The sequence below is a fragment of the Ornithorhynchus anatinus genome, chromosome X1, assembly GCF_004115215.2.
Source record: "Ornithorhynchus anatinus isolate Pmale09 chromosome X1, mOrnAna1.pri.v4, whole genome shotgun sequence".
NCBI lineage: Eukaryota > Metazoa > Chordata > Mammalia > Monotremata > Ornithorhynchidae > Ornithorhynchus > Ornithorhynchus anatinus.
In genome coordinates, this window is record NC_041749.1 from 47,767,614 (window position 1) to 47,792,826 (window position 25,213).

General features: G+C 55.6%; 1 protein-coding gene across 4 annotated transcripts in view; it reads right to left on the minus strand.

Moving 5' to 3' along the window:
• Window positions 1-656: 656 nt before the first annotated feature.
• Window positions 657-25,213, minus strand: part of KLHL3 (kelch like family member 3) — a 74,317-nt gene continuing 49,760 nt past the window's right edge. For 2 of the 4 annotated variants that reach the window (XM_029050785.1, XM_029050784.1), the window contains exons 7-15: window positions 24,538-24,654; window positions 21,774-21,923; window positions 18,408-18,525; window positions 17,422-17,619; window positions 16,312-16,413; window positions 12,266-12,394; window positions 10,501-10,641; window positions 8,315-8,458; window positions 657-6,071 (exon numbers count right to left, since the gene is read on the minus strand). In XM_029050785.1, the coding sequence (XP_028906618.1) occupies window positions 6,043-6,071; window positions 8,315-8,458; window positions 10,501-10,641; window positions 12,266-12,394; window positions 16,312-16,413; window positions 17,422-17,619; window positions 18,408-18,525; window positions 21,774-21,923; window positions 24,538-24,654 (1,128 nt within the window). In that variant the 3' untranslated portion in view covers window positions 657-6,042. The remainder of the gene's footprint in view (window positions 6,072-8,314; window positions 8,459-10,500; window positions 10,642-12,265; window positions 12,395-16,311; window positions 16,414-17,421; window positions 17,620-18,407; window positions 18,526-21,773; window positions 21,924-24,537; window positions 24,655-25,213) is intronic. The other 2 variants (XM_029050787.1, XM_029050788.1) reach the window with 2 other exon arrangements.

The following is a 25,213-nucleotide window of genomic DNA, read 5'->3' on the forward strand; positions in this document are numbered from 1 at the left end:
TAATAATAATGTTGGTATTTGTTAAGCACTTACTATGTGCAGAGCACTGTTCTAAGCTCTGGGGTAGATACAGGGTAATCAGGTTGTCCCACATGAGGCTCACAGTTAATCCCCATTTTACAGATGAGGTAACTGAGGCACCGAGAAGTTAAGTGACTTGCCCACAGTCACACAGCTGACAAGTAGCAGAGTCGGGATTCAAACTCACGACCTCTGACTCCAAAGCCTGGGCTCTTTCCACTAAGCCACGCTGGCCAGGCCCCTGAATGTGTTTGGCGGGGTGGGGAGAGGAGCATTGCTCTGGAGGAAGGGAGAGAAGGTCTGGGACCCCAGGAGAAGGTGTTGAGGAACTAGAAGCACTAGAGAGAAGGGGAGGGTTAGAGTTAAGCGTTTGGTGCTAGGACTGGGGCAGGGTAGGAGTTGTAGGGACGTAGGGGAACTGGATGGGGAGGACTGGTGGGAAAAGGAACCAGGTCCATTGAACCATAAGGGATCTCCATAGAGGGTCTGCACAACCACAGATGGCCCTCCCTCTTTTGACTCCCCCTCAAGACCCACCACCCCTGCCAGTCAGCGCTGGCTACCCATCTGCCTGCTGCCCCGACTGGGGAGAGTTGAACCCCAAAGAGGCGGTCTCAAGGAGATATTGAGACTGGTTGAGAGTCCAGCTTTTATTCCCATTAAAGTGAGGCTGGGAGAATGCCATTCCCAAAAGGAGAGCGCAGCTCCGGCTTCCCCAACATGGATGTGACCATGGCTGCCGTGACACCCCCTCCTCCAGGGGCCTGCCTGCCAGGCTCAGCACACTGCCCTGGACCCAGAACAGCTCCACCCAGCCCCCCGCCCACCTCCTGTAATCTCGCCTATGTCACCCTCCTGTGGAGAGAACAGGGTGTGGGTCATGCGGTGCACATGGCATGTACGGAGAGAAGCAGTACGAAATCACAACACAGCAGACAAGATCTCCTGACTGGTCCCTGTAGGCGGGCGAAGCACTGAACAATGGTAGCAGAGAGGAGCTCTGGGGAATGAGGGTCCGGCTGCTCCCTGCCCCCAATGGTCACCCCTGGGCCAGGCCTCCAGAGGGTCCAGCTGCCCAGATTGGAGTGCCTGTGCCCAGGAGCCCTGCGGGGCAGCCTAGCCCTGGCTTTTGTAAGAGCGGTGGAGCAGTCCCAATGTCACCCTTAGCTGGGGGATCTTCTTCCGCTTCCAGATGCAGGCCTGGGGCAGCGCCATCAAGCCTGCTCCACCAGGGGACAAAAAACACAGGGCAAGGTTATAGAGGCCGACCATCGCCGGGGTTGTCATGAGAAGAACATTGTGCCCACCTGCCTGGCACAGGGGCCTGAGACAAGCTGTCTTTGCAAAGGTGCACAGCCTTGACCACACTCCCCCAGGGGAAAGCAGGCCCAGCCGCACCCAGGCCTGCGGCAATCTCAGGCCGCCCATCCCCCAAAGAAGAGAAAGGAATCAAGGCTGCTGGGGGATTCAGTGGGGAGAAACCCCTCCTCCACTATTCATCCTCTCCTGGAGAGCAGTGAGTTGGAGCTTCCTGAACAGCCTGCCCCATGCAGCCCCTGAGTGGCCCTGACAGGTTTGAGGTGCTGCGCCTAGCAGCCACACTGGCCTCCTCCGGGTTCCAAGCCTGGGGGCCACCGGAGGCTGCAGGAGACTGCAGAAGGCTGAGCTGGTCCCCATGCAGACTTTATGTTCCAGCCCAGCTTGCCAGGTGGACAGGAATGCCAGACCACATGGGGAGCTGGTGCAGGGGCGGGGCCCCAGGCAGTGTGGAGCAATGCCGGACCACAGGGGAGTGGAGGATGAGGGAGCCTGTGGTGAAGGCAGTGGCCAGGCCAGGCCGGGCAGGCACGTGGTATAGGCACCTGCACGGTGAGATGGGCACTGGAGAAGCCCCGTGGATTCGGGCCGTCTGGCTGGAGTTTTCAAAGGTTAAAAGGTTCCGGGCCCAAGACCGTGGCACCCCGCAGTGGCTTCCAAGCCTGGTTTGTGTAGAAAACACCGCGGCTAAACTCTGTGCAGCCGCTGGCATGGGCCGGGCAGAGGGAGAAAAGCACATCGGAGGTGCTGCCTCTTGTTCCCCACAGACCATAAAAAGTGATCAAAAACTCTTAAAAATCTTATAAAAATATCTACAGTAAGTCTTCAGCCCCAGCCTGCACTTGCAATGCAATAAAAAAGCGAGATCTCTGACAGGCCAGGTTCAGGATCAGAAAAATGTTACTCACAAATACCGAAGTAACGACAGGTGAACTAGTGTTCTCGGGCAGTTACCACCAGGGTTCCACAGAGTGACGTCTAGCATATTGCATAGCGAAAAACGAGGTCTTCGGGATTTTCATCGTGCCACATCTTTTAGGGCAGATGGGAAGCCACCAGGCCACCATGAGGAATACCTTTGGAACCTGGGGCAGAATGGGCACTTTGGGCTGAGGACCCTCCGCCACGCCAGCGTGGCCCGCCGAAATCCAGATCTAGTGGCTTTGGTCAAACTGGGAGAGCAAACATCAGAGGACAGACTGGTCTGTTGGACCAGCGGAGACCACAGGACCCACCCGACCCCACTCAGGGGTGGGTGAGGGGTGGGGAGGGGATGGCAGGGGCTTCTGTGGCACAGGCCACATTGCCCCGGAATTAACTCAATTTATCTGGGACCTTCCCAACTGGCCACAGCTCTAGGTAGACTGGTCTTCTGGGGTGGCCCGCCAGGGTTCAGATCCCTTGGAGCAGGCACAGGATGGGGCAGATGGCATTTCCCTGAGGCCTCGGCTATTACACGGCCTTCTGGGAGGCAGAAGCAGCAGCAAAACCAGAATAAGGGGAGGGCAGAGCCATAGGGCCACCATTTGCCTGCACCAAGAGTGTGTCCATGGGTGGGGCACACACAGCAGAGCCCCCCTCCCTCTTAACTGCTCGATGCCCTGACTCCTGCCTGCCCATGGGAGGGTTGAGCTGCCAGGCAGAGTGCATTTTTCACTGCAAATCGAGTTTAACCCAAAACCAAATCGCCATCTTCTCCTCCTCCTCCTCGTCCTTTTCCTCCTCCTCTCCCTGCCCCTTTCCTCCTTCTTCCTTTCTATTTCCCCTTCCCCACCAGCCCCTTCTCCTGCTGGGGAGAGGGGAGCCTCCGCAGCTGGCCCTGGGCCGGCCTGGCTCTGGTGGAATCGGTGTTGTGGCAGCCCCCTGCTCTTTCCTTCAGAGGAACCCCTCTAGACCAAGCTGCTAGATCCCATCAGAGAGGTCCAGTCCAGCCCTGGGGCAATGCAGTCACTGGCTTTGTGGCTGGAAGGAACACCAGCAAGCACAATGCAGGAAGGCGCTTCTCAAGGCAGCAGGGCCAACACCATGGGTGTGAGGGCAGGAGGGCCAATGGGCATGCAGACGTCTGTGGAGGGGCTGAGGCTCCCCCCACCATTGGCTCAGCCAATGTAGCTCAGTGCTACGTGTTTGAAAGTTAGGCAGTAGGCGTAGTTCCTGCCTGTGTCCTGGAATGATCTGAAGGGCTAACAGCCCATTTGGCCTCCAGAAATGGAGACAGTCTCTTTGCCTCGCCCCAGGGTGGTATTTGGTTCTGGGGGCCCTTCCTTCCTCTGGGCTTCATGGCCAGATCCAAGAGCCGACTCCACTGCCACAAAGCTGCTCACTCCATTCTCAGCTGACCACAAGTCACCAGCACCACTCACAGAGCTCAATCTCTTGGTCCCCAGAGACGAAAACCAAGGCTGGAAGCCTCCACTCCCACTTCCACTCAATTCCGGTCACCAGCACCACTCACAGAGCTCAATCTCTTGGTCCCCAGAGACGAAAACCAAGGCTGGAAGCCTCCACTCCCACTTCCACTCAATTCCGTTCCTTCCCAGTGGCTTGGGACAGGGCTCATTTTGGGCCTCCCCACGTCCTCAAATACACACCATGCTCCTCTGGCTCTACCGAGGCTGCCACTCTGGAGGGGAGCTGGGCCCAAAAAGGCCGGCCCAGGACACCTCTCCTGTGGCAAGTGGACATGAGGCCGGGACCAGGGCAGCCCATCTGTCTGTTTTTTGTATCTGTCCGACCACGCTTGAATGATGGATTTGTGCGTCTGGCTGCCGTTGCCCCCCCGTTGGTATTCCCTGCATCCATATCAATGTGCCTGCTGGCTGCCTGGGGATCCCTCTGGACATCCTGAGGGTGGAATGGAACGTTCCGTAGCCAAGCCAGCGGCATACTGGGCTTGTGCTCTGGGTGGGGTCATGGGCCAGCTTCCTCGAGGGGGCAGAAACTTCCTCCTCCTCTTCCTCTTCCTTGTTTTTCTCCTCCTCTCCACACATCCACGAAAAAGAGTTCACCAGGTGGGCTGGGGTTCTCCCCGCTTGAGAAATTAGTATCTCCAAGACTTCAAGGCAGCCTATTCTCTGTGTCTTCTGCCTCTTAAGGTCACAAGCCAGGGACCCACAGATGATCTGCCCCATGGACTGCCTGAGGAGGGCTGCTCCGTGGACCACACCATGGACTGAGGATGGCTCTGTCACCTGCTCTGTGACTTATTCCGTGGACTTCCCAAGAATGACTCTATGGCCTGTTCTCTCTAACCTGTTCTGTGGACTGCCCAAGGATGACTCTATGACCAGCTCTCTGGTCTGCTCCGTGGAATGCCTGAGGACTCTCTGTGATCTGCTCTGTGGACCAGTCTGCTTGTGGACGGCTCCATGGATCACTCTGTGATCTGTTCTGTGGACCACTCTGTGTACTGTTTGTGGATGGCGCCGTGGAACACCGTGTACTGCGTTTGGGTCGCTCCATGACCTGCTCTGCAGGATACTCCAGACTGCCTAAGGGTAGCTCGAGGAACTGCTCTGTGATCTGCTCCATGTACCACTATATGTTCTGCCTGAAGATGGCTTCTTGATCTGCTCCATGAACTGCTTGAGAACTGCTTGAGGATGGATTAGGGGACTGCTTCGTGGGTTATTCTGTGGACTGCCCAAGCTTGGGGAATTGCTCCATGTCTTGCTCCTTGGACCACTCTGTGTTCTGCCTGAGGACTGCTTCATAACCCTATGGGCACAAGGATGGTTTGGGAAACTGTTCTGTGTCCTACTCCATAGACCACTCTGTGTTTGTGTCCTGCTCCGTGAACCACTCTGTGTTCATGTCCCGCTCTGTGGACCACTCTGTGTTCTGCCTGAGGACGGCTCCATGACCTGCTCTATGGGTTACTACATGGACTGCCCAAGATGGCTTGGGGAACTTCTCCGTGGACTACCTGAGGATGGCTTCGTGCCTGCTCCATGACCTGCTGTGCGGATTGCCTGGTGTCGACTCCACTGACTGTCCCGAGGACTGCCCCATGAAATCTGATGCATCGCTGGCCCGTGGCTTATGAGTACAGCCTTGCTTCCTGGCACGAGAATGGCAGGGCCCATCTTCAATCGCTCCCCAGCTGTTCACCACAAAAAGTTTACAATTGCCAAGAACTGATACATGCACGTGGTCACTAAGAGGATACTAATGGACTCAATACCACTCCAACTGCTGTCCTACAAGGCTGCACTCTAAGGCTAGCAGCCTTCCAAACTCACCACCTATGAAGTACAAAGCCCCTGGTCCCATATTAATCGGGCCACCTTATTGGGCTGGCTAGCCCTTGCTCTGGGCTTGGGGGGCAAAAGGGGAATAGGGAGAGGGGAGGATCAGAGGATCCCTACAAAAGGTATCATGTCCGATCCAGGCTGGTCAGTTCTCTGGCTTCGGCACCCTGGCGTGGGTCAGCAGCCGCTCTCAGAAGGCTGTTCTGGACAGCCCAGAGGCCGAAGCGGAGAGGAAACGTAGAAGGTTCATCATAGGGTTTTCATGTGGTTTCACTACTCACTGCCAAACCAGAGCGGCAGGGGACATTCTTGTGTTTTTACTGGCCGTGTGTTGGATGAGGTCCCCGAGGGTTGGATAAAGTCAGGTGACAGTCACACTTCTCTGTGCTCCCAGCAGCAGCGGCAGCATTCATTCACTTCCTACACCTTCCGCCTGCTTGAGGCTGGATGTATGTCACAATGGTTTATGAATCACAGCAACGCCTAGTGTGAGAACAAAAACAAAATTTAAAAAAAATCACATCTACTTGTGATTCTCCTCACTTGTGTGCTCGGTGGGCCCAGGAAAGCCGCCAAGGCTTGGGCCACACCTCCCTCGCAAACCAGAGCCAGGCGGCAGTATCCTACCTGAACGTTCAACCCGACGGGGAAGGCGATGTTTTGGGGGCAGAGGGTTGGGATGTGCGGGGCAGCCTTACAATCTGGAGGTCCCAGATAGCCCCAACTATAGGACTGGCAGTGCCTGGCCATCCCATCTGTCCTTGGCCCCCTGCCCAGGCCTGCTCCGACAGGTCAAAGGACAGACAGGTCCCAGGAGAAATGTGGATGGGCAGCAATTGTTCTTTCTCCATCCCAGACTGCTGGAAAGAAAAGGAGCCCACAAACCAGATGGGTGAGATCAAGCAAACACTGGAGGATCTGAGAACCAACACAAGTGACTGGGGAGTGACCACAGCCCCATCCGGCCCATCAGTCTGCCAACCGACCTCCGCCAACTTTCCCCAGTGAATGCCCATCTGCCCCTCGGGTTCCATGTCGGGGGCCCTGATGATGACGCTTGCCTCCAGGTGTGCAGGCAGCTGAAGAAGTCAACGCAGGACAATGCCTGCCTCAAAGACTGACCATGGGGTGCCATCCCACGTGCTATTTGCAGCACCTAATCTCCTTCTGCTATGTCCTGCTGGTCCCCTAGGCCTCCTGGAGTTCCCACTGCCTCAGAGAGGTTCCTTCCCAGATGGCCAGGGGTTGGGCGGGTCTGCGGTCCAGCATCATGGCATTGTCCAGGCTCAGGGCCTGTGGAGGAAGGGTGTGGTGGCCGCCTCTTGGTCTTCCATCCCCGTGGTCAGGGAGATTGCTTCCATCCCTGCCAGCTTTGGCCCGACACCATGTCTTGGGCCAAGTGTGCTCCTGGATTCAGGTCACAAACCTTCTTTGCTACATCAGCCGGGGCCTGCCTGTACCCCATCACATAAGGAACACTAGCCGAACCCCTCCCACTCTCAGCCACCCAAGACTGGACCTAGAGAGCCAGATATAGGGAAGAGGGGCCTTCACTGGGCCAAGCTCCCCTGGGTTGCCAGGAGCTTCCTTGGGTCCCTCCCTCCCACCCTCCTACATCCACTGTCCCGGGCCCCCCGAACTGGCCAGCTGGAGCCCATCCCATTTGGCCCAAGCTTGTTCCTGCTCAGGAGGGGCTTAGTGGCTGGGGTCCAACATCGCCTAGACTATTCCCCCTCAGAAACACCTCCAGAATTGCATTTCCAAAATCTCTCCCAACTGCCAGAGTCTGGAACTAATGGCACGGGATCTGAAGGGGGAGCACAGGTCCCATCGTCAGGGGCTCAGCACCCCTGCATTTCCATCAAGTTGATGTGTCCTCGGAGGCCAGTCTGGCAACTGACTGGCTGGGACACTCTCTGGGCAGGTTATTTCAGGAACTCTGCATAGCAACAAACATTAATCATTCTTCCTTCCTTTCCTTCCTTCCCTTGTTCTGGGAAGGATTGGTGATGGACCTATTTGCCAAATACGTACAATTCTGAAGGATGAGTTTGGGCTACTTGTAGCATCTGGAAATAGCACCGTCCCTGGGCACAAAGAGACCAAGAATGTTCTGAAGGTTCAATTTGCTCTTTCCTGCTGGGAAGTGGGCTTTCTTTGAACAGATGCATGGAGCAGAGAATGCTGATGAAATCCAGGCTCCCTGGTGGCCAACCTCCGCTCCGAGAGTGGGGAAGACCTCCCTCCAGACAGCACGCGATTCGTTTCTTTTGTCTACCAAGAGTGCAACCCTGCCAAACCACAGGTGGACTGGCCAGCTTAAGCAACTCCCCACTTAGCCTCCACCTGACTGTAAGCTCAAAGCCAAAATTTCCTCCATCACCCGCACTTCCTGCCTGCTTCCCGAGCAGTCGCACACACCAGAGCTTGCTCTGACCAACACCGAATGAGTTCTACTGCAACAAGTCTCCGAGACGCTTGTCTTCCACCGTGCTCGACTCCACATCTGTCTCCACCCATTCTGGTAGCTAACCTACCTGCCTGCCCACCCATCTATGCGCTTACCCACAACCTACCCATTCATAGTCCCCCCCGCCACCCAACCATCTACACACCACCCCACAGCATATCCGCCCAACTAGGCACCTGCCCACCCACCTAAAGACCCACCCTCATACAAAGCAAGGTGTAGACATGTGAGATGGCAGTTTGAGAGATCCCCTTACCTGCATAGCTCCTTCCCGTGCTCATATTGGTTGGCAATAATGTCCACTTATCAATGACGGGATTGTAGTATTCTACGGAGGCCAGGTTGCATGACCCATCATCTCCTCCCACCACGTACAGGAGTCCATTCACGGCACACACTCCTGGGAACAAAGACAGGCCTTGGATCAAGCTTGCAGGCCACTGGCGGGCCCTGGAGCCAGTAGTAGTAGTATTTATTTAGTACTTATAGTGTGCAGAGCACTGTACTAAGGAATGAATACACCATCGGGCATTAGACACGTTTCCTCACCAACAATCTCAATGATCTTGCGGTGCAGCTTGGTGAGAAAGGAGTGATCCTGGACCAGAAACATACCGCTGAGGCCAAAAGTTCACGGGCCTGGACTCCCTGAAGGGTCTGATGGATCTCCACAAGGAGGAATTCTACCATCTGTTCCCTGTGAATCATTCAACTTTCTGAATCCCATTTTGGCCCTTCCCCATCTGCCTGGTCAGGAGCTTCACTGTTGTTACCAACATTATTTATTGAGCACCCACTGCAGGCAGAGTATTGGACTAGATAGCCACTCTGTGCAAGGTGCTGTACTGAGTGCCCACCGTGTGCAAAGCCTTACCCTGCACACAGTGGGTGCCCGGTGCATTTCACTGGCTGCCCACTGGGTTGCAGGGTCCCATTCTAAGTACCCAATGGTGCACAGGGCACTGAAGTAGACCTTGGGAGCCTATAAAAGGCATGGACCAAGCTCTCAAGGGTTCTGGTCTCCCTGGTCCTCCACCTGGCCCTGCCCGGAAACAGCTATCTTCCCTTTTCTCCACTCCTTCTTTAAGCTGCCTCCTAAGCTTGTGGCTTCTCCCGCCCAATGCTGCCTCTCTCTAGCTCTAGCCCTCTCACCAGGCTACCTGCCCAGCAGGCCATCAGCCCCCCCGCTCTATCCCTTCCCTGCCCAGCTGCCCCCTCAATGGTCTGTGGCTCTGGTCTCCACCTGGACCCCTATATACTGTGCCCCCTGTCACCAGGCTCTCTCTCCACTCTGTCTGCCTGCCTCCTTGACATCTTGCCTCAGGACCGATCTTACAATGTAGCGGTGGCTTCTCCCTTCCCTCCCTCTTCCCCCAGCACCGTTAAGCTTGTCCAGGTGGCTGGCGGGGTGGGTGGGGGTGGGGCTGGCAGGAGACAACCAGGCCCAGTGATCCAGATGGCCCTGGAATATGGTTGGTTCTGGGATGGGACTTGGCCTGGAGTTGGCCTCCAGGAGGGAAGCGGCCTCAGCCTGGTCTGGTGATCTGGAGGTCAACAGGTGGCCAGGAGGCATGGAGTGGAATCCCGGCAAGTGCTTGGAACACTGCAACATTGGAAGACTAAGGGAGGCACCGAGGGTCAAAGCAGGGCACCAAGGGAGGGAGGCAGGGGGCTTGCAGGGGCTGGAATTTAGAAGCTTTTGGGGGTTCTAAATCCCCATTCTGGTGGCAAGAGGGGAACCACAGTGGGGATGTAGCTGTGACTCACCCCACCTGGGAAGGGCTGGGGTCTGAGTCACCCCCATCCTCCCGACATTGGTATCTCCCGCTCTGGGGCCTTGTGCCCGAGGGGTCCGGCTGCCCCATGACACTGCTGACCAAAGAGCCTAGATCTCGCACACTCCTGCAGATGCCCTCCTGGTCCAACCAGTGGAGGCATTTGGACCCCTGTTGAGGGATTCCTCCACTGTACTGTATTGTTGTAATGTTCTCTCCCAAACACTTAGTACAGTGCTCTGCACACAGTAAGCGATTAATAAATATGATTGAATGAATGAATGGCTGCCTGCCAGAGGTGCCCACTTGCCACTCTGGAGAGGTGACAGGGACTTTAAGGGAGGGGACAGGCTTCAAAGAGCTAACAGGACAGAGAGCCCCTATTTTGGATCTTTCAGGCCCTGACTGGAAACACCCGGGCCTCATCAGAACCCTGGAGTGAGCAGGGCCAGGAGTCAGTTTCGGGCAGCCAAAGAGACCACTGCCCCCATTCTCTCTGTCATCAACGTGAGGAGGGGGCACCTATGATGCCAGCCACACCCTCCGCCTGCCCGTGTTCTGCACCCATGCTGTCACCTCCCTGGGGCAAGTTGAGGGACAGACCCAACGGGACAGAAGAAGCTCTCCCACAGCTCCACAGCACAGAGTCCTTGGGGTCGGAGATTACCTGCGTTCCTCCTGCACATGTTCATGTCCGCAACCTGCTTCCAGGTGTTGGTCCCGGGGTCGTAGACCTCCACGCTCTTCCTGACCAGCGGCCCGTCGTGGCCCCCCGTGGCATACAGCTGGCCGCTGAGCACGCCCACGCCTGACAGATAGACAGAGCACAAGGCCTGCACTCGCCCAGGGCACCCGAGCTGCACCCTCACCACTCCTCAAACGGCTCATGCCTCAGCTGTGGGGGCCAAGAGCTTTATTGCAAAAGGCTGCGGCTGGTCTGGAGGGCCTCCATCCCCCTCGTGGCCTCCATGGTTTCACAGACCTGCTCTGGGGCCAACTGAGAAATGACCTTGGTGGAAGTGACAGCAGAAGATGCTACATCCCTGCCTATCCCCTCGCTCATCACACTTTGGGCCTTGGTGGAAGCATGATCGGCAAAGATGAGAGAGTGCGGGTGGCCCCACGCACAAGCCCGTAATGCTCTCAACAATTTCTTCTTGAGGGTTATCGGCCCTCAAGTCTCAGGAATGCCTCCTCCACCACTGTCGTTGGGGGACTCCTTCCCCATCCCCACCTGAGACAAGCTGGTGCTTGTCCCCGAGGGACCCCAGTAATCAGTCGCCACTGTCTCTTCTCCAAGGCTGGTGCGCTCAGTGTCTGTGGGTGGTGGGGCTACACCGATTAAAGCAGAGTCACCCCAAACCCAGCACAGCACAGAACTGAGTTTCATGAGGCAAAGTCCAGTGAGGCTTTTTCATTGTCCTTTTCCCCAAGGGGTAAACACCACCACCACCACCACCTCCACCACCACCATGATGAAGTAGCAGCGGGAAGGGGAATGACCCTTCTATTTTCAGGTGACTGTCTCGTTCTGTAGCTCCTCCATGCTGAGGGCCAAGGATGGGAACAGGCATTGGAGATGACCACCGATCTCAGGTTCTCCCCGAGGAGCCCGCACACCCTGGTCCCGCCCCATCAGGAGCCGTCTGCCATGACCACGGCCAACACCCACTCAATCTCTAGAGCTGGAACACTGCCAACCACAGTCCATGGCCCTCCCAGTCCTGGGGGGAGTGGTCATTCTCCTGGACACTGGCCATGCAGGTCAGAGCCAAAGCCTTGGGCCTGGTTTTGCAGGATACTGACTTACCCGGTTTGGCCTGGCACCATTTTCCACTGCCCAACAGGGCCAACCCAGTGCCCCACAAGGTCAAGAGGGTACCTGTGGCTCTGGCAGGGGTGCGGGACCGTCTCTGAGTCCAGAACGGGATGTGCAGGGCGTCGTTGGGGAAGTAATTATTGAAACTATGGCACATGGAGTACCTTTGCCCAGCGGAAGACTGCAGTGTGAACTCCAGAGTGCAACTGCAAACACCCATGGGGACTGGTAGGAGGAAACTGAGAAAGGCTCTGGGCGGCTCATCACCCACAGAGGAGACAAGATTGGCTGTGGCCATCTGTAACTGTGAGCAATTACGGGAAGCCACGAACTGCCACAGGCAACTGTGGGTAACTGCGGGTAACTTTGGGCAACCATAGGCAACCCTAAGTAACCACATGGGCAATCGCGGGCAACCATGGACAACCACTTGGGTAAAGGTGGGCAACTGCAGGGAATCAAGGGCAACTGCGGACGACCATGGGTAACCGCAGGCAACCGTGGGTAACCGTGGTCAGTTGAGGACAACCATGGGTAACCGCAGACGACCATGGGCAACCATGGGTTCGGGATGCCCCTGGTTCTCCGCTTTACCAGGGGCCATGCTCGCTACCTGCACCGCTGCGCCGGGTGCTCATGTCAGCCACATAGGTCCACTCGTTGGTGGCGGGGCTGTACTGCTCTACTGTGCTCAGGCATTGGCGGGATGCCCCGTCGTAGCCCCCAACCGCGTACAGCTTCCCTGAAAGACATAAGCCATCAGTCCGTCAGCAACACTGACTGCCACCACCTGCAGACCCGGTGCAGTGGCCAGTGCTGGCGAGGACATGGCAGGAGCAAACCCTGGACCCTGATCCTCCAGTGTCAACAGGATAGAACCTGAGCCTGGGCCCCGACCTTCCTGGGCTGACAGGCTAGAACTTGATCCCGGGCCCTGACCCTCCTGGCTGACAGACTAGAAACTGAGCCCAGGCCCCAGCCTTCCTGGGATGACAGGTTAAAACCTGAGCCCGGGTCCTGGCGCCGCACAAAGCACAGAGCTCCCAATCGGTTTCCTGCCGAGCCTGGAAAGGCTCTAAGCAAGATGGGCCCTACTGTGCTCCCCGGGAGCCAGGAGCCCACTGCCAGCCCTGAGTGTCCCCACACCAAGTGCCTGCCCCATGCGCCCGCAGGCAGCTGTGGGGGTTGAACAAGGGCCCCACTACGGCAGTCCCTATGTGTAGAGTGAGGGGTACTGCCAGGACGTCCAGTCATCTTGGCTGCTCTGGGCAGGACAAATGGGGCCAGTTGGGAAATCCACCTGATGGGTAGGGATCCGACCTACTGCAACCGTCTGCCCAGCTGGCCTTTTGTCTCCAGCGGTGCGACTCCAAACTTGGCCTCCTCCTCCTCTCCTTCTCAACTCTGACTGGTTCAGGCAACAGGAACTGGACGGATCCCAGCTCTGCCACTTGCCTGCTGTGAGACCTTGGGCAATTCACTTCACTTCTCCGTGTCTCAGTTTAAATCGTCCTCCCTCCAGTGTAGACTGTGAGCCCATGTGGGACAGGGACTATGTCCAACCTGATTATCGTGTAGCTACCCCAGTGCTTAATTCAGTGCCTGGCACACAGTTAGCACTTAAGTGCCATCACTAAAACCTGTCAGTTCTACCTTCACAACATCACCAAAATCCACCCCTTCCTCTCCATCCAAACTGTTACCACATTAATGCAAGCACTTATCTTCTCCTGCCTTGATTATTGTATCAGTCTCCTTGCTGACCTCTCTGCCTCCTGTTTCTTTACACTCCAGTCCACACTCCATTCTGCTGCCCAATCATTTTCCTTCAAAAACGTTCAGACCATGTTTCCCCACTCTTCAAGAAACTCCAGTGGTTGCCCATCCACCGCTGCATCAAGCAAAAACTCACCACTGGCTTTAAAGCACTTAACCACCTTGCTCCCTCCTACCTCACCTTGCTCTCCTACTACAACCTAACCCACACACTTGGTTCCTCTGTTGCTAACCTTCTCAATGTATCTCGATCTCGTATATCTTGCCGCCAACCTCTCACCCACATCCTACCTCTGGCCTGGAGCGCCCTCCCTCCTCATATCAGATAATTGCTCTCCCCCCACTTCAAAGCCTTATTGAAGGCACATGTCCTCCAAGAAGCCTTCTCTCACTGAGCCCTTCTCTCCTCTTCTCCCACTCCCTTCTGTGCCGCTCTTACTTGCTTCTTCATTCATCTTCTCTCCCTTCCCCATGGTGCATATGCATATATCTGTAATATATTTATTTATTTATTTATTTATATTATTGTCTGTCTCCCCCTCTGGACTGTGAGCTCATTGTGGGCAGGGAATGTGTTTGATATTATATTGTACTCTCCCAAGCACTTAGTACAGTGCTTTGCACACAGTAAGCACTCAATAAATATGATTGTTATTAATAATAATAATAAAATTCAAAAAACAGCCTTGGTTTTGCAGCCTTGGCTGCAAACAACACTCCTCTGGGCCATCAGGAGTGGAGGCCTTGCAGGGCAGACAGATTGCTGACCCACTTGGGACAGACAGATATAGTGCAGGCAGCCCAGATAGCACACCAAATACTGTAGAAACACCTGAACCCATCGGCATCCAAGCCACACAGGTCTCTCCGATGGTGAGAATTCTCCTGGGTAGGCTTCCCTGGGGCATATGCGTGGGAAGAGCTGTCCTTGGGGAAGCCCTGCCTGGAGGTACTCAGGCACTGTTGTCTGTGTCTTGGTCTCACCGAGACTCACTCGGGCACTGGTTCACCCTAGGTCGGCTAAGGAATCCAGTCTGAGCCTAGGAAGCCCAGCCTGGCCAGGGCCAGAGAAGCCGGCAGTCTCTTTCTCTCTCTCTGCATGTCTCTCGCGGAGCAGCCAGGAGGTTTATTCTCTCCAGTCAGAGCAGGGGTGGGATGGGGACGATCAGGGTAAAGGGTCTCTAACATCCCACTGAAAGATGCTCTGGGGTCTGAGACTCAGGGATCAGTCCCTGAGACAGCCCACAGTGGGAAGAGACCTCCCCCGATGAACACCAAAGGGTGGGGTGCTCAGCTGGGGCAGGGACCAGCTAGCCAAACTCAGGAAATGAGGCCATGAATGGTAGGAACTGCTCCTGAGTCTCTTCCCCTCAATTGAGTTCCTGATATAAACTGCCTGCGCTTTGTGCCCACTGCTGGGGTGATCCATTTTCTATCCCACAGAGAGCTTGGTCAGGTGACCCTGAGGGGCACACTAAGCCCTTCCACGGGTCTGTCACCAAGCAGGATGGCTGGGGTCAGGGGTGCAGGGGAAACATTCAAAGGAATTCAGAGTAATTCAATTCATGTGAAAAGAAGAAGCTAAAGAGGCTTGGTTTGAACTAGGTAGGGGAATCCCATATCTGCGGCTGATGATTTGTACCATTAGCTGCTGAAATTAAGATACTAGCTTGGTGCTTGCAAAAAAGAACTGTCCCCTGGAAAAATAGCACTTACTTTCCAACACTGAATAAATGGATGATAAATTCAGGTGGCCATTATTTTCATTTTGTTTTCCCAATCAACCAATCAATGGTATTTATTGAATGTTCACTGTGCACAGCACTATACTAAGTCCTTGGGAGCATTCCACAGACCTGAACAAAAATTCTTGATGTTCAAAAACACCTGAGACTCAAAGCCTGCCCGCCTATTTCGGAAGGAGGCAGAAAGTGCTTTGGAGGGTCTCTGCCAGACATCTTGTCTGACAACTGGGGAGGCAGTGGGGCCTAGTGGAGGGCGGGCAGGGTCGTGGGGCTGGAGACTTGGGTTTGAGTTTCGGCTCTGCCGGTGGTCTACCTCTGTGATCCTAGGGAAGCAGTATGGCCTAGTGGAAAGAGCACGGTCCTGGGAGTCAGAAGAACTGCCCGAGTTCTAATCCTGGCTCTGCTACATACCTGCTGTGTGTGACTTTGGGCAAGGCGCAACTTTTCTGTGCCTCAGTTCCCTCACCTGCAGAATAGGGATTCAATACCTTTCCTCTCTCCTACTTAAGACTGTGAGTCCAATGAGGGACCTGATTATCTTGTTTCTACCCCACTGTTCAGTGAAGTTCTTGGGACATAATAAGCGCTTAACAAATACCATTAATATTACTATTTATTAGGGGTATCAGGAGAGATTTGTGCAAAACCTGCAAATTTTAATTCAAAAACCGAGATAGGAAGATCAGAGGTTCATTGGTGAGCCTTAAGCTGCTGGGCCATGATTGCAATAAGGCATACGCCATGCCTGTCTGGGAATAAGCTTCTCCCTTCCCACACCAACCCAAGAACACACCTCTCCTCTACACACCTACCCAGAACAAGCCTCTCCCTCCTCACACCTGCTCAAGAGCCCATCTCTCCCTCCCCACACCTGCCCAGGAACACACCTCTCCCTTCCCACATCTGCCACGGAACACATCTTCCCTGCATACCTCATAATAATAATAATCATGGTTCATGTGTTCAGCACTTACTGTGTTCAAGCACGGACCAAAGCGCCGGAATAGATACAAGATACTCGGGTCGGACATAGCCGCTTGCAGATCCAGATGCAGAGGAGAGACCCACCCACCAGCCCATCTGCCGGCGTGGTACTGCGCGCTCGCCTGGAGGTCGCCGGGGAAGCACGACTCCTCACCTTCCACCACTCCCACCCCGACGCTGCTGCGGCGCGTGTTCATCGGGGCCACGAAGAACCACTCATTCGTCTTGTAGCTGTAGGCCTCCACCGACGCCAAGCCTGGGGGATGGCAAGGGACGGAATGGTCTGAGAGGCGGCCGCTTCCGACCCAAGGGGTGAGACCTGGGGGCAGTGACCCAAGGGCCAAGCTCAGACCATCCTCCATCTCCACTGCGGGCACAGGAGAGGAAACAGGCCAATGGCCAGGAAGATATAAGCCTGGCACAAGTGTGGTACTGTTCCACCCGGGAGGCAGAGGAAGCCGTGGGATAGGTTTCTGGGGCTGGGGGCACTTTGGCTTAGAGGCAGGGGCCCAGTCAAGGATCCTGTGGATTTCAGAATCATAGTTTTGGAGGCCCAAGCCATTGAGCCAATGGAGCTGCCAGGGTAATAGATCAGTGGTACTTACTGGGCTCTTACTATGAGTGGGGCATATGTACCAAACGCTTGGGAGAGTAAAATATAATAAAGTAGGTAGACAAGATCCTTGCCCTCAGTGAGCTTATAAACTAAAGTGGGAGTTGGACATTAAAATATATTTCAGATAGGGGAAGGGGCAGAGTATAAGGTATGTACATAAGGGCTATGGGGCTGGGGGCGGAAGGGGTACAAGCCCAAGTGAATAGGTGACAAAGAAGAGAGGGGGAATAGGGTAGGGAGATGAGAGATTAGTAAGGGAAGTCTCTATGGCAGAGATGTGATTTTAGTAGGGCTTTGAAGTTGGGGCTGATTGATAGTCTTTCGGGAGCAAAGTGGGCAGGAACTCTAGGCAGGAAGGAGGGAGTGAGCAATAGTTGGAGGCAAGGGAGACACAGGTTGGTTTTAGGGTCTGGGCTGCCTCTAAACTTAATGAAGTGGGGGTGGGGGGTGGGGGGTGGAGGGGTCTCCTCTGGGAGGCTGTGCGGTCCGGGCTCTGCGGGAAAGCAGGGTGCAGGGTGGCAGTGCCAGGTGACCAGGCCCCATACAGCAGGGGCCAAGGCAGTGCCCGAACAGCTCCCTCAGCTTCCCCGAGTACCTGATCCTTCCCGGCCCACCCCCTGGCACCACCCAGCCCCTCTGAGCACGCACCGGTGCTACCATCGAAACCGCCCACGGCATACAGGAGATCATTCAACACCGCGGCCCCAAGCGTGCTCCTCCGCTCCTGCATGCTGGCGATCGACGTCCACTGGTCCTTCGCCCCATCGTACACATCCACTGTCCGCACCCGCAAGGAGCCGTTGAAGCCACCCACGGCGTACACGCTGCCAGCCATGAACACTACACCTGCCAGACACAGGGAGGAGGCTGAGGTCCCAGTGGGGAGCAAGACCCTGAGCCCCCAGGTCTCGAGGCGGGGGCTTGGAGGCTGAGGGAGTTCCTAGGCACACCAGTTATTCAGCGATCACTAGGCCATGTGGGGCTGGATTATCCACCCTGGGCATTCACCGTGCCATCTGCTGGCGCAAATGCTCGGCCGGCCCTTGGGCAACCCAGGCCGCCCCACGCCCCCAGACCCCATCACGGACTGGCCGATCAGAACTGTGCCCCAATTCCTCCTTTACCCTCCCTGCTGCTTGCCCCGGGAGTGAGGGTGCCTTCCTATGTGGCAAACGGCTTATTCTGACCAGTCCTTCAGTCCCCAGGGACAGTGCACCCCGTCCCCAAAAGGACCCGACCCCGGTCCTGGTCGCAGCAGGGGCACAAAAGCTCAGTAGATTTGTCCTTCCTGATGGTGTTCTTCACTACATGAGCAGCAGGCTCAGCCAACAGAGGCCAGACTGTGGCACTGTTGCACTGGGACCCAGCAGGGGCCAGGCCGCCTCACAGCTGCATGGGGACTCATCTAGGACCACACTACGCAAATGTTCCCTCTTCCCTGAGATCTTTCTCCCCACTCCCCCTTAGGCATGGCAAACTCAGGCTGCACAAGCCATTCCTCAGAGTATGGTGGGAATTCTGGTCAGAGGAGGCAATGAAACCTTGGATCCCTGAGCCCCGAAGCGGAGGGATCCAAGTGGGCAGCTGCCAGGAGCCACTGCCAGGGAAATGGGGGAGCACTGTGCCCTCCTTACCCGCCCGGCACCTTCTCGAGGGGAGCTCGGCGATCTGGTCCCAGCGGTCCTGCTCGAAGTCGTAGCACTCCACACTGCGGATGGCCTTGGGTGCCTGCCCACCCACTACGATCATCACCTGCAGAGAGATGTGGACACAGAGCCCAGCTGCCATCATCAGAATTTACCAATTCTGTTGTATTGGACTCTCCCAAGCACTTAGTACAGTGCTCTGCACACAGTAAGCACTCAATAAATACCATTGATTGATTGGTCAGAGCCCTGCAACCTATGCCCTCCGAGGCCTGAGTCCTCTGTGGCCTGTGGTCTCCACAGCCCAGGCTTACCGCCCCCATCCCTGTGGCCACTTGGCTCCATACCCACCCCCACTCTAGTCCTAGTTGAACCCACCCAGCTCCCTGGGTGGACATGACCCAAGGGCCGGCCGCAAAACCATCCTTCAGCTCCCTGGTTAACTTCAGTGTTACCAGGGGTCACAAACAAATTCCCAGTGGAAATGGCTTGTCCAGAGAGGAAAGGCAGAGTCATGTCAGATGCGATGGTGTGGCAGTGGAGAACCTGGGCGTTTCTCCAGCTTCTGCACGTTCCCAGGGCTACCGCTGATGGGTGAAGGGACGGAGAATTGGGTGGCTTTCGAGGGTTGCCCATGGCAACTGAGCACCTGGCTACTGTGGACGTGTGTTGGTTCTGAAACAGCACTGCACACCAGCCTGGCATCAAGGCATTGGTGAGATTTGCCCCCAGCTAGGGGACCTGCCCACCCTGACTCACTTGAGTCCCTAGACAGGGGAGGTTGGTGAGGAGGGAGGGCAGGGCATCACCATTCACTTGGCAGGAGGGAGGCAAGGGCAGCCAGGAAAGCCAGTTTCAGGCAGTCAGCAGGAGGCGCCCCTGAAGCCAGCGTACCCTTCATTTGTTCTGACTTGGGTGCTGGGCTAGGCTGGCCCCAGTGCCCAGCCGCAGGGTCCACAACCCAGCTCCAACCCCAGTTCCCAACCCAGTGCCCAGCCCAGCCACCAGTCCCAGCTAGCACCCAGCTTCATGGCCAGAGCCCAGCTCAGCATCCAACCCCAGTGCCTAGTCCAGTGCCCAGCCCAGCACTCAGCCCAGAGCCCAGGGCCAATGCCCAGCTGAAAGGAATGGGCAGTCAGGCCCAAGATCCCTCCTAGCAGAGAGCTGACAACTGCCTCCGCCCAGAGCATCTGCCCATCTGTCTGGGGAGGTGCCAGCAGAAGCCATGGCCCTGCCAGGTACCTATCAGCAGCAGTGGTGCATGTGGGTTGTCCCAGCGGGGCTCCGGAGTCAAGCTCAAGCTTGGCACTCTCATCATTAGAAAGTGGTTCATCTTTTTAGACTGAGACCAATGGAGAGATGCTCTTCACTGGCCCTCACTAATTACAGCGAGGGACCCCTTTACCAGGTCCCAGCCCTCGGTTCTGCCAAGAGCAGAGCTCTCCATCCAGCTAAGGTCACTCCTCAGAGGCGGCATATGTGCACCAGCCCCTGCCATCCCTTGCAGGACCGAAACAGTGACATGGGAACCTCCAATACGCTGAACGGGAACAGTCCAGGAACAGGGGCAGAGAATAAAAGAACTTTCAGGTAAGGCAAACAGACAAGTGGCCCCAGAGGAAAGCTTGGACCTCCGGCTGGGTGACTGGATGATTCCACAGATGCTAGAAGGACTTGGTCTGGCTCATACAAAACAGTCCTGGTTCTTCTCCCACTCTCTCTAACGGCTCAGTCTCTCAGTTCCATCAGCTGGCTGCTCCCCTTCCTTTCATCCTCTTACCATAGGTGTTCCTGGAGGTTCTGTTCTACGCCTTCCGCTCTTCTCATTCATTCATTCATTCAATAGCATTTATTGAGCGCTTACTATGTGCAGAGCACTGTACTAAGCACTTGTAATGTACAAATCAGCAACAGATAGAGACAGTCCCTGCCCATTGATGGGCTTACAGTCTAATCGGGGGAGACAGACAGACAAAAACAATAGCAATAAATAGAATCAAGGGGATGAACATCTCATTAAAACAATAGCAATAACTAGAATCAAGATGATGTGCATCTCATTCTCCCCTCTTTCCCACTCCCATGGCTTCAGATACCAATTCTGTGTAGAGGACTCCCTCATCTCCCTCTCTAGCCCTGACCTGCAACCCTGCATCTCCTCTTGCCTCCAGGACACCTCCCCTTGGATGTCCTGACAGCATGTCAAAACTCAACATGTCAAAAATATATCTCTTCCTCCTTCCCGCTGAATCCGCTCCCCCAACTGACTGCCAGCTTGAGCATCACCACCACCATCTTCCCCACCCCATAAGCCCACCACCTTGGTGTCCCTCTTGACTCTCCGCTGTCCTCTAACCCCACCTCCAATCTGCTGCCAAATCCAGAAGGCTCTTCCTGCCCAAAGTCTCCCAGATCCATCGCTTTCTTTCCTCCCAAATTGCCAGCACCCTAATATGGGCTCTGGTCTCGCTCCGGCTAGGCTACTGCTACTCCAGCCCCGTCACTGGCCTCCCAGCCTCCAACACCCTCCCACCCCCCGTTTCCAAAATGCACCACACCCTAAAGCTCGGATCCCATCTTTCTGAAGCTCCATTCGTCCCACATCTCTCTTTCTGAAACCCTTCACCATGTCCCGCCATATCAGATGAAACCTCCTCCTGGTCGGTTTCAGGCCTTGTCACCATCTGCCTCCCCCCACTCACCTCCTGCTCTCTTCTCCCTCTTTCTCCAGTTTGCCGACTTCACTCTTCCCAAGCCAATCTTCTCACTACCTCGCTCCCCACCCTCCTGCCTCCGTCCCCTGACTCATGCTGCTCTCCCAGCCTGCAACTCCCTCCCTCCCCACAGCAGACAGACCCCAGCTCTCCCCACATTCAAATCTCTCCTAAACTCCGACCCCCTCCAACGGGTATCCCCTGATTGGTTTCCAGGTACCCTGAGTCACATCAGCCAACTCTACCACTTACAAACTTAGCACTCAAGTATATATGCTCTCTCAATTTATTTCAACCACTCCAATTATAGATATTTTTATCTGCCTCCCCCATTACACTGTCAGCTCCTTGTGGGCAGGGAATGTTTCACTTTGCTATTTTGTTCTTCCCAAGTGCCTAGAATAGTGCACCTCATTACAACTCCTCCTCCTCCTCCTCTGCCACTAATCTGGAATCAGCGTCAGCAGGAGCCTAACTGCTTTAGGGGCCAGCAGTGGTGAGAGGATTGCCAGGGCTCAGTGTCCACCCTGGGGTCACTCGCCCCCCATTCCATCCTTGGAGGGGGAAGGTCATCCACAAGTCTGGGCTCCCTAGGAGACCGCTAGCCAGAGCAACGTACGGGGACCCAGGACGGTCTTACTTTGGGCATGCTGACGGGTGTGCGGGGCTTGGTCCTGGGGTTCTTGATCAGTTGCCTTTGGTCCAGAGGCAGCAGGTGGTACTTCATGGCCTCGATGAGGAAGTCCTTGCATGTATTGTTGTTCTTGATCAGAGCTTCTTCCTCCACAGTCTGGAAGACACAGCACCAGTTACCGGGAGAAGCAGGCATTGATGTTCATATGGCATGGGAGGCAAGGTGGGGGGAAACTGCCCTAGCACCAGAGCTTTGACAGCCAGACAGCCAGAGAGGTAGCCCAGGGAACACACCTCTTGAGAAAGGAGGGTTTGGTCTCATTCCAGGGAAGCTCAGTCTGGGAGGATCAGGCTGAGGACTCAGACAAGGTCAGGCACAGGAAGGGACAGGCAGGCCCACTCAGAACAGATTCCTTCCCAGATTTTCCAAATCCCTCTTGGCCTCAGCCAGCTGCAGACCTCCTACTTCCTTAGCCTTCCTGGCAAGGAAACATCACACCTCTGTAGTGCACCCAGCAGCTGAATGGGAGCCACCGCTAAAATCGCCAGTAGAGTCGTGTGAGCCGGAGATTTCTGCCCGTGGGCGATAGGTGCCAGGGCTCTCAGGGAGGAATACTGCAGTACCCAGCAGGGCCCCTGAGGACAGAGATCGGGCAGGAGTGCATTCAGAACAGTCAGAGGCTTGGGAAGCAGGGATGTAGCCCATGTGCATGACTGGACAAGGGTGACTGGCAGCCTTGGAATGCAACGAAAGCCTGGGGGAACAAATGGGGTTCCAGGGGAAAGAGCATGAGGGTGGGGTGTCAGTACAACCAGGTTCTGATCCCAGCTCTGCCCCTGGCCTACTACGTAATGTGATGCTGGATAAGTCACTTAACCTCTCTGGGCCTCAGTTTACCCACCTATAAAACAGGGATAAGACAGCAGCTCTCCCTGCCTTATAGGGCTGCTGTGAAGATAAAGAGATAAATGCCACCAGAAGGCTCTGAATTTTTTTAAATGGTATTTTTTAAGCATTTACTATGTGCCATGCACTGTACTAAACTCTAGGGTAGGTACAGGATAATCAGGTTGGACACAGTCCATGTCTCACATGAGGCTCACGGACTTCATCCCTGTTTTACAGATGAGGTAACTGAGGCACAGTGAAGTGACTTGCTCAAGGTCATACAGCAGACAAATGGTGGAGCTGGGATTTGAATCTAGGTCCTTCTAATTCTCAGGCCTGTGCTCCATCCACTAGGCCATGCTGCTATTCAATAAAAATAAGAATATTCTAAAAATACTAGGTGCCATTACTGTTTTTTCCCAGTTGTCTGGAAAAGAATCCCTGTCCCTGTCAGCCACTGATCTGCCTCTCCAGGCTTTTCCTCCAGTTGTTCTTCTCCCGGCAGAGCACAAGGCTGCTCTATCCTCCCCCAGGACTGCTCTCCATCCCTGGTGGTGGTCGGGCAGAGCTGGCCCCTGGACCAATGAGAAACTGACCCTAGGGGCCCGGAAGAGCAGGACTCCCTGGAAACAGATCTCAGGGCTGGGATCCTGGGGATTTCAAGAAGCAGGGGGAATATGGCATATGGACAATGCACTCTCAGAAGATCCCAGGCCATGGTCCCAACCAGGGAGACAGCGCTTATCAGCCACGGCTCCCCCAAGACCCTAAACTCTTCCTCACTGCTCTCAGAAGATCCCAGGCCATGGTCCCAACCAGGGAGACAGCGCTTATCAGCCACGGCTCCCCCAAGACCCTAAACCCTTCCTCACTGCTCCTCCAAGACCTGCCCACTGACCGCAGGACTCCTGCGGTCCAAGGAATCGTTGTCTGACATGGGTGGTGAGGAAGGGGCCCCGGACCAGCAGTCCAACAGGGGTTCCAGGGTGCCTGAGGCCAGAATGCTAACAGGGCTTGACCCTTAGTTGTCTCTGGCCCTTGGATGCTAATCCCTCCACCTTAATAGAGATAAACAACAGTAAACAGTAAATACAGTTGAATGAATTGAATGACTACACAGCCCTCTTGGCCCTGCCCCTAACCCCAACCTCTCCAGCTTCCCCCAGGACAAGAAGAGCTGAGTGAGCACTAGGAGTCTTCCCCCTTGGACGGAGAAACCCAGGGAGTGGGAACATCTCTACCTGGGACCAGCAAGAGGAGACCAGTGACCTCCCTATAAAAGCTGTAATGGCTTCCCAAGCCACAGAGAGCAGTGGTGAGCTCCCGCACACTAGGCTGAGGCTCTGATCCACAAGCAGAGGCCGGATACTGAAGCCGCAAGCTCCTTACACAAACTACATCCTGGGCTCAAAGGCCGGTGGTTTCTTGGGCTTTTGAGAAACTCCTTCTCACCCTCTTGCCCCACTGAATGGGGAGAAAGTCTTTAGCCCTGCCATCAATGGGAAGCCCTCCCTTCACTCCCAGGCTGCCCGTCCAGGCCCTGACCCTCTGTGCTGGTCTTACGGGCCCTCGGGTGAACCTATCCTGGGGTGTCCGTGGGTGGGGAGGTTTGGGGCTAGAGGTCTGTGAGTCTGTACTCAGGCAATGCCCTGGGAAGGGGCTGGGCTCTCAAGCTGTCTGATGGCTAGCTAGCCAGGGTGGGGCAGGGGAGGGCGAGGGGCGGGCAAGAGGTGGATGAGAGCTGCTGGTCCAGCAGGGGGTGGACCACTAACCCGGTGCGCATTTCAGCCCACAAACCCAGAACCAAATGGTGGTGATTGGACCAGCAAGGCCCAGTCTGGCACAGACAGCTGGCCACAGGTCAGTGGCAGCTAGTACTCACCTGGACAAGGTAGTCCCGTGGCAGGAGGGGGAGGCGGACATGCTCCATCAACTTGGCCATGTGATCGAGGCGGGTCTCCTTCTCATAGTTGATCCAAGAGATCACAGCCTCGAACACCTGGGGAGAAAGGTGGTAGAGTCACCTGATGGATTGGACCTGCAGCCGAGGCCTTGAGCAGCTTAGGGGGGGCTCCCACCAGGTTGAGGGTAGCCAGGGCTTCAGCAGGCTCCATGGAGCCCCTGAGCTCATGGTCCCTTGAGAAATCATAGAACTGAACTGTCACAGACAGGCTCTGAGCAGCGGGGAGGGGGCTACACCCTCAGGGTCCTGGCATTAGGGAGGGGTTGTCTACTGCACGAGATGAAACCCCTTCCCCTGAAATCATCCCCTTTGCCCTACTTCCTCTCACTTTGTCCATTTCCCTTCCCCCTGTCCCCATAGGGGACTTCTCTAACTGGAGCCCAACCAAGTGCAGAGAGAAAAACAGAAAGGGCTCAGGAGCCAGTGAAGAGCTCAGTGGAGGGAGGTGCGGGCCACTGAGGCTTAGCTGGTGCTGGGGCAGATCGGAGAGGCAACGTCGCTCAACAAGAGGGCAGTGTACCACTAGCGAAGGGGCCACAGATCCTGGAGTAAGGGACAATGGCTACCCCCCTGCACACTGGGAACGGATCAGCCG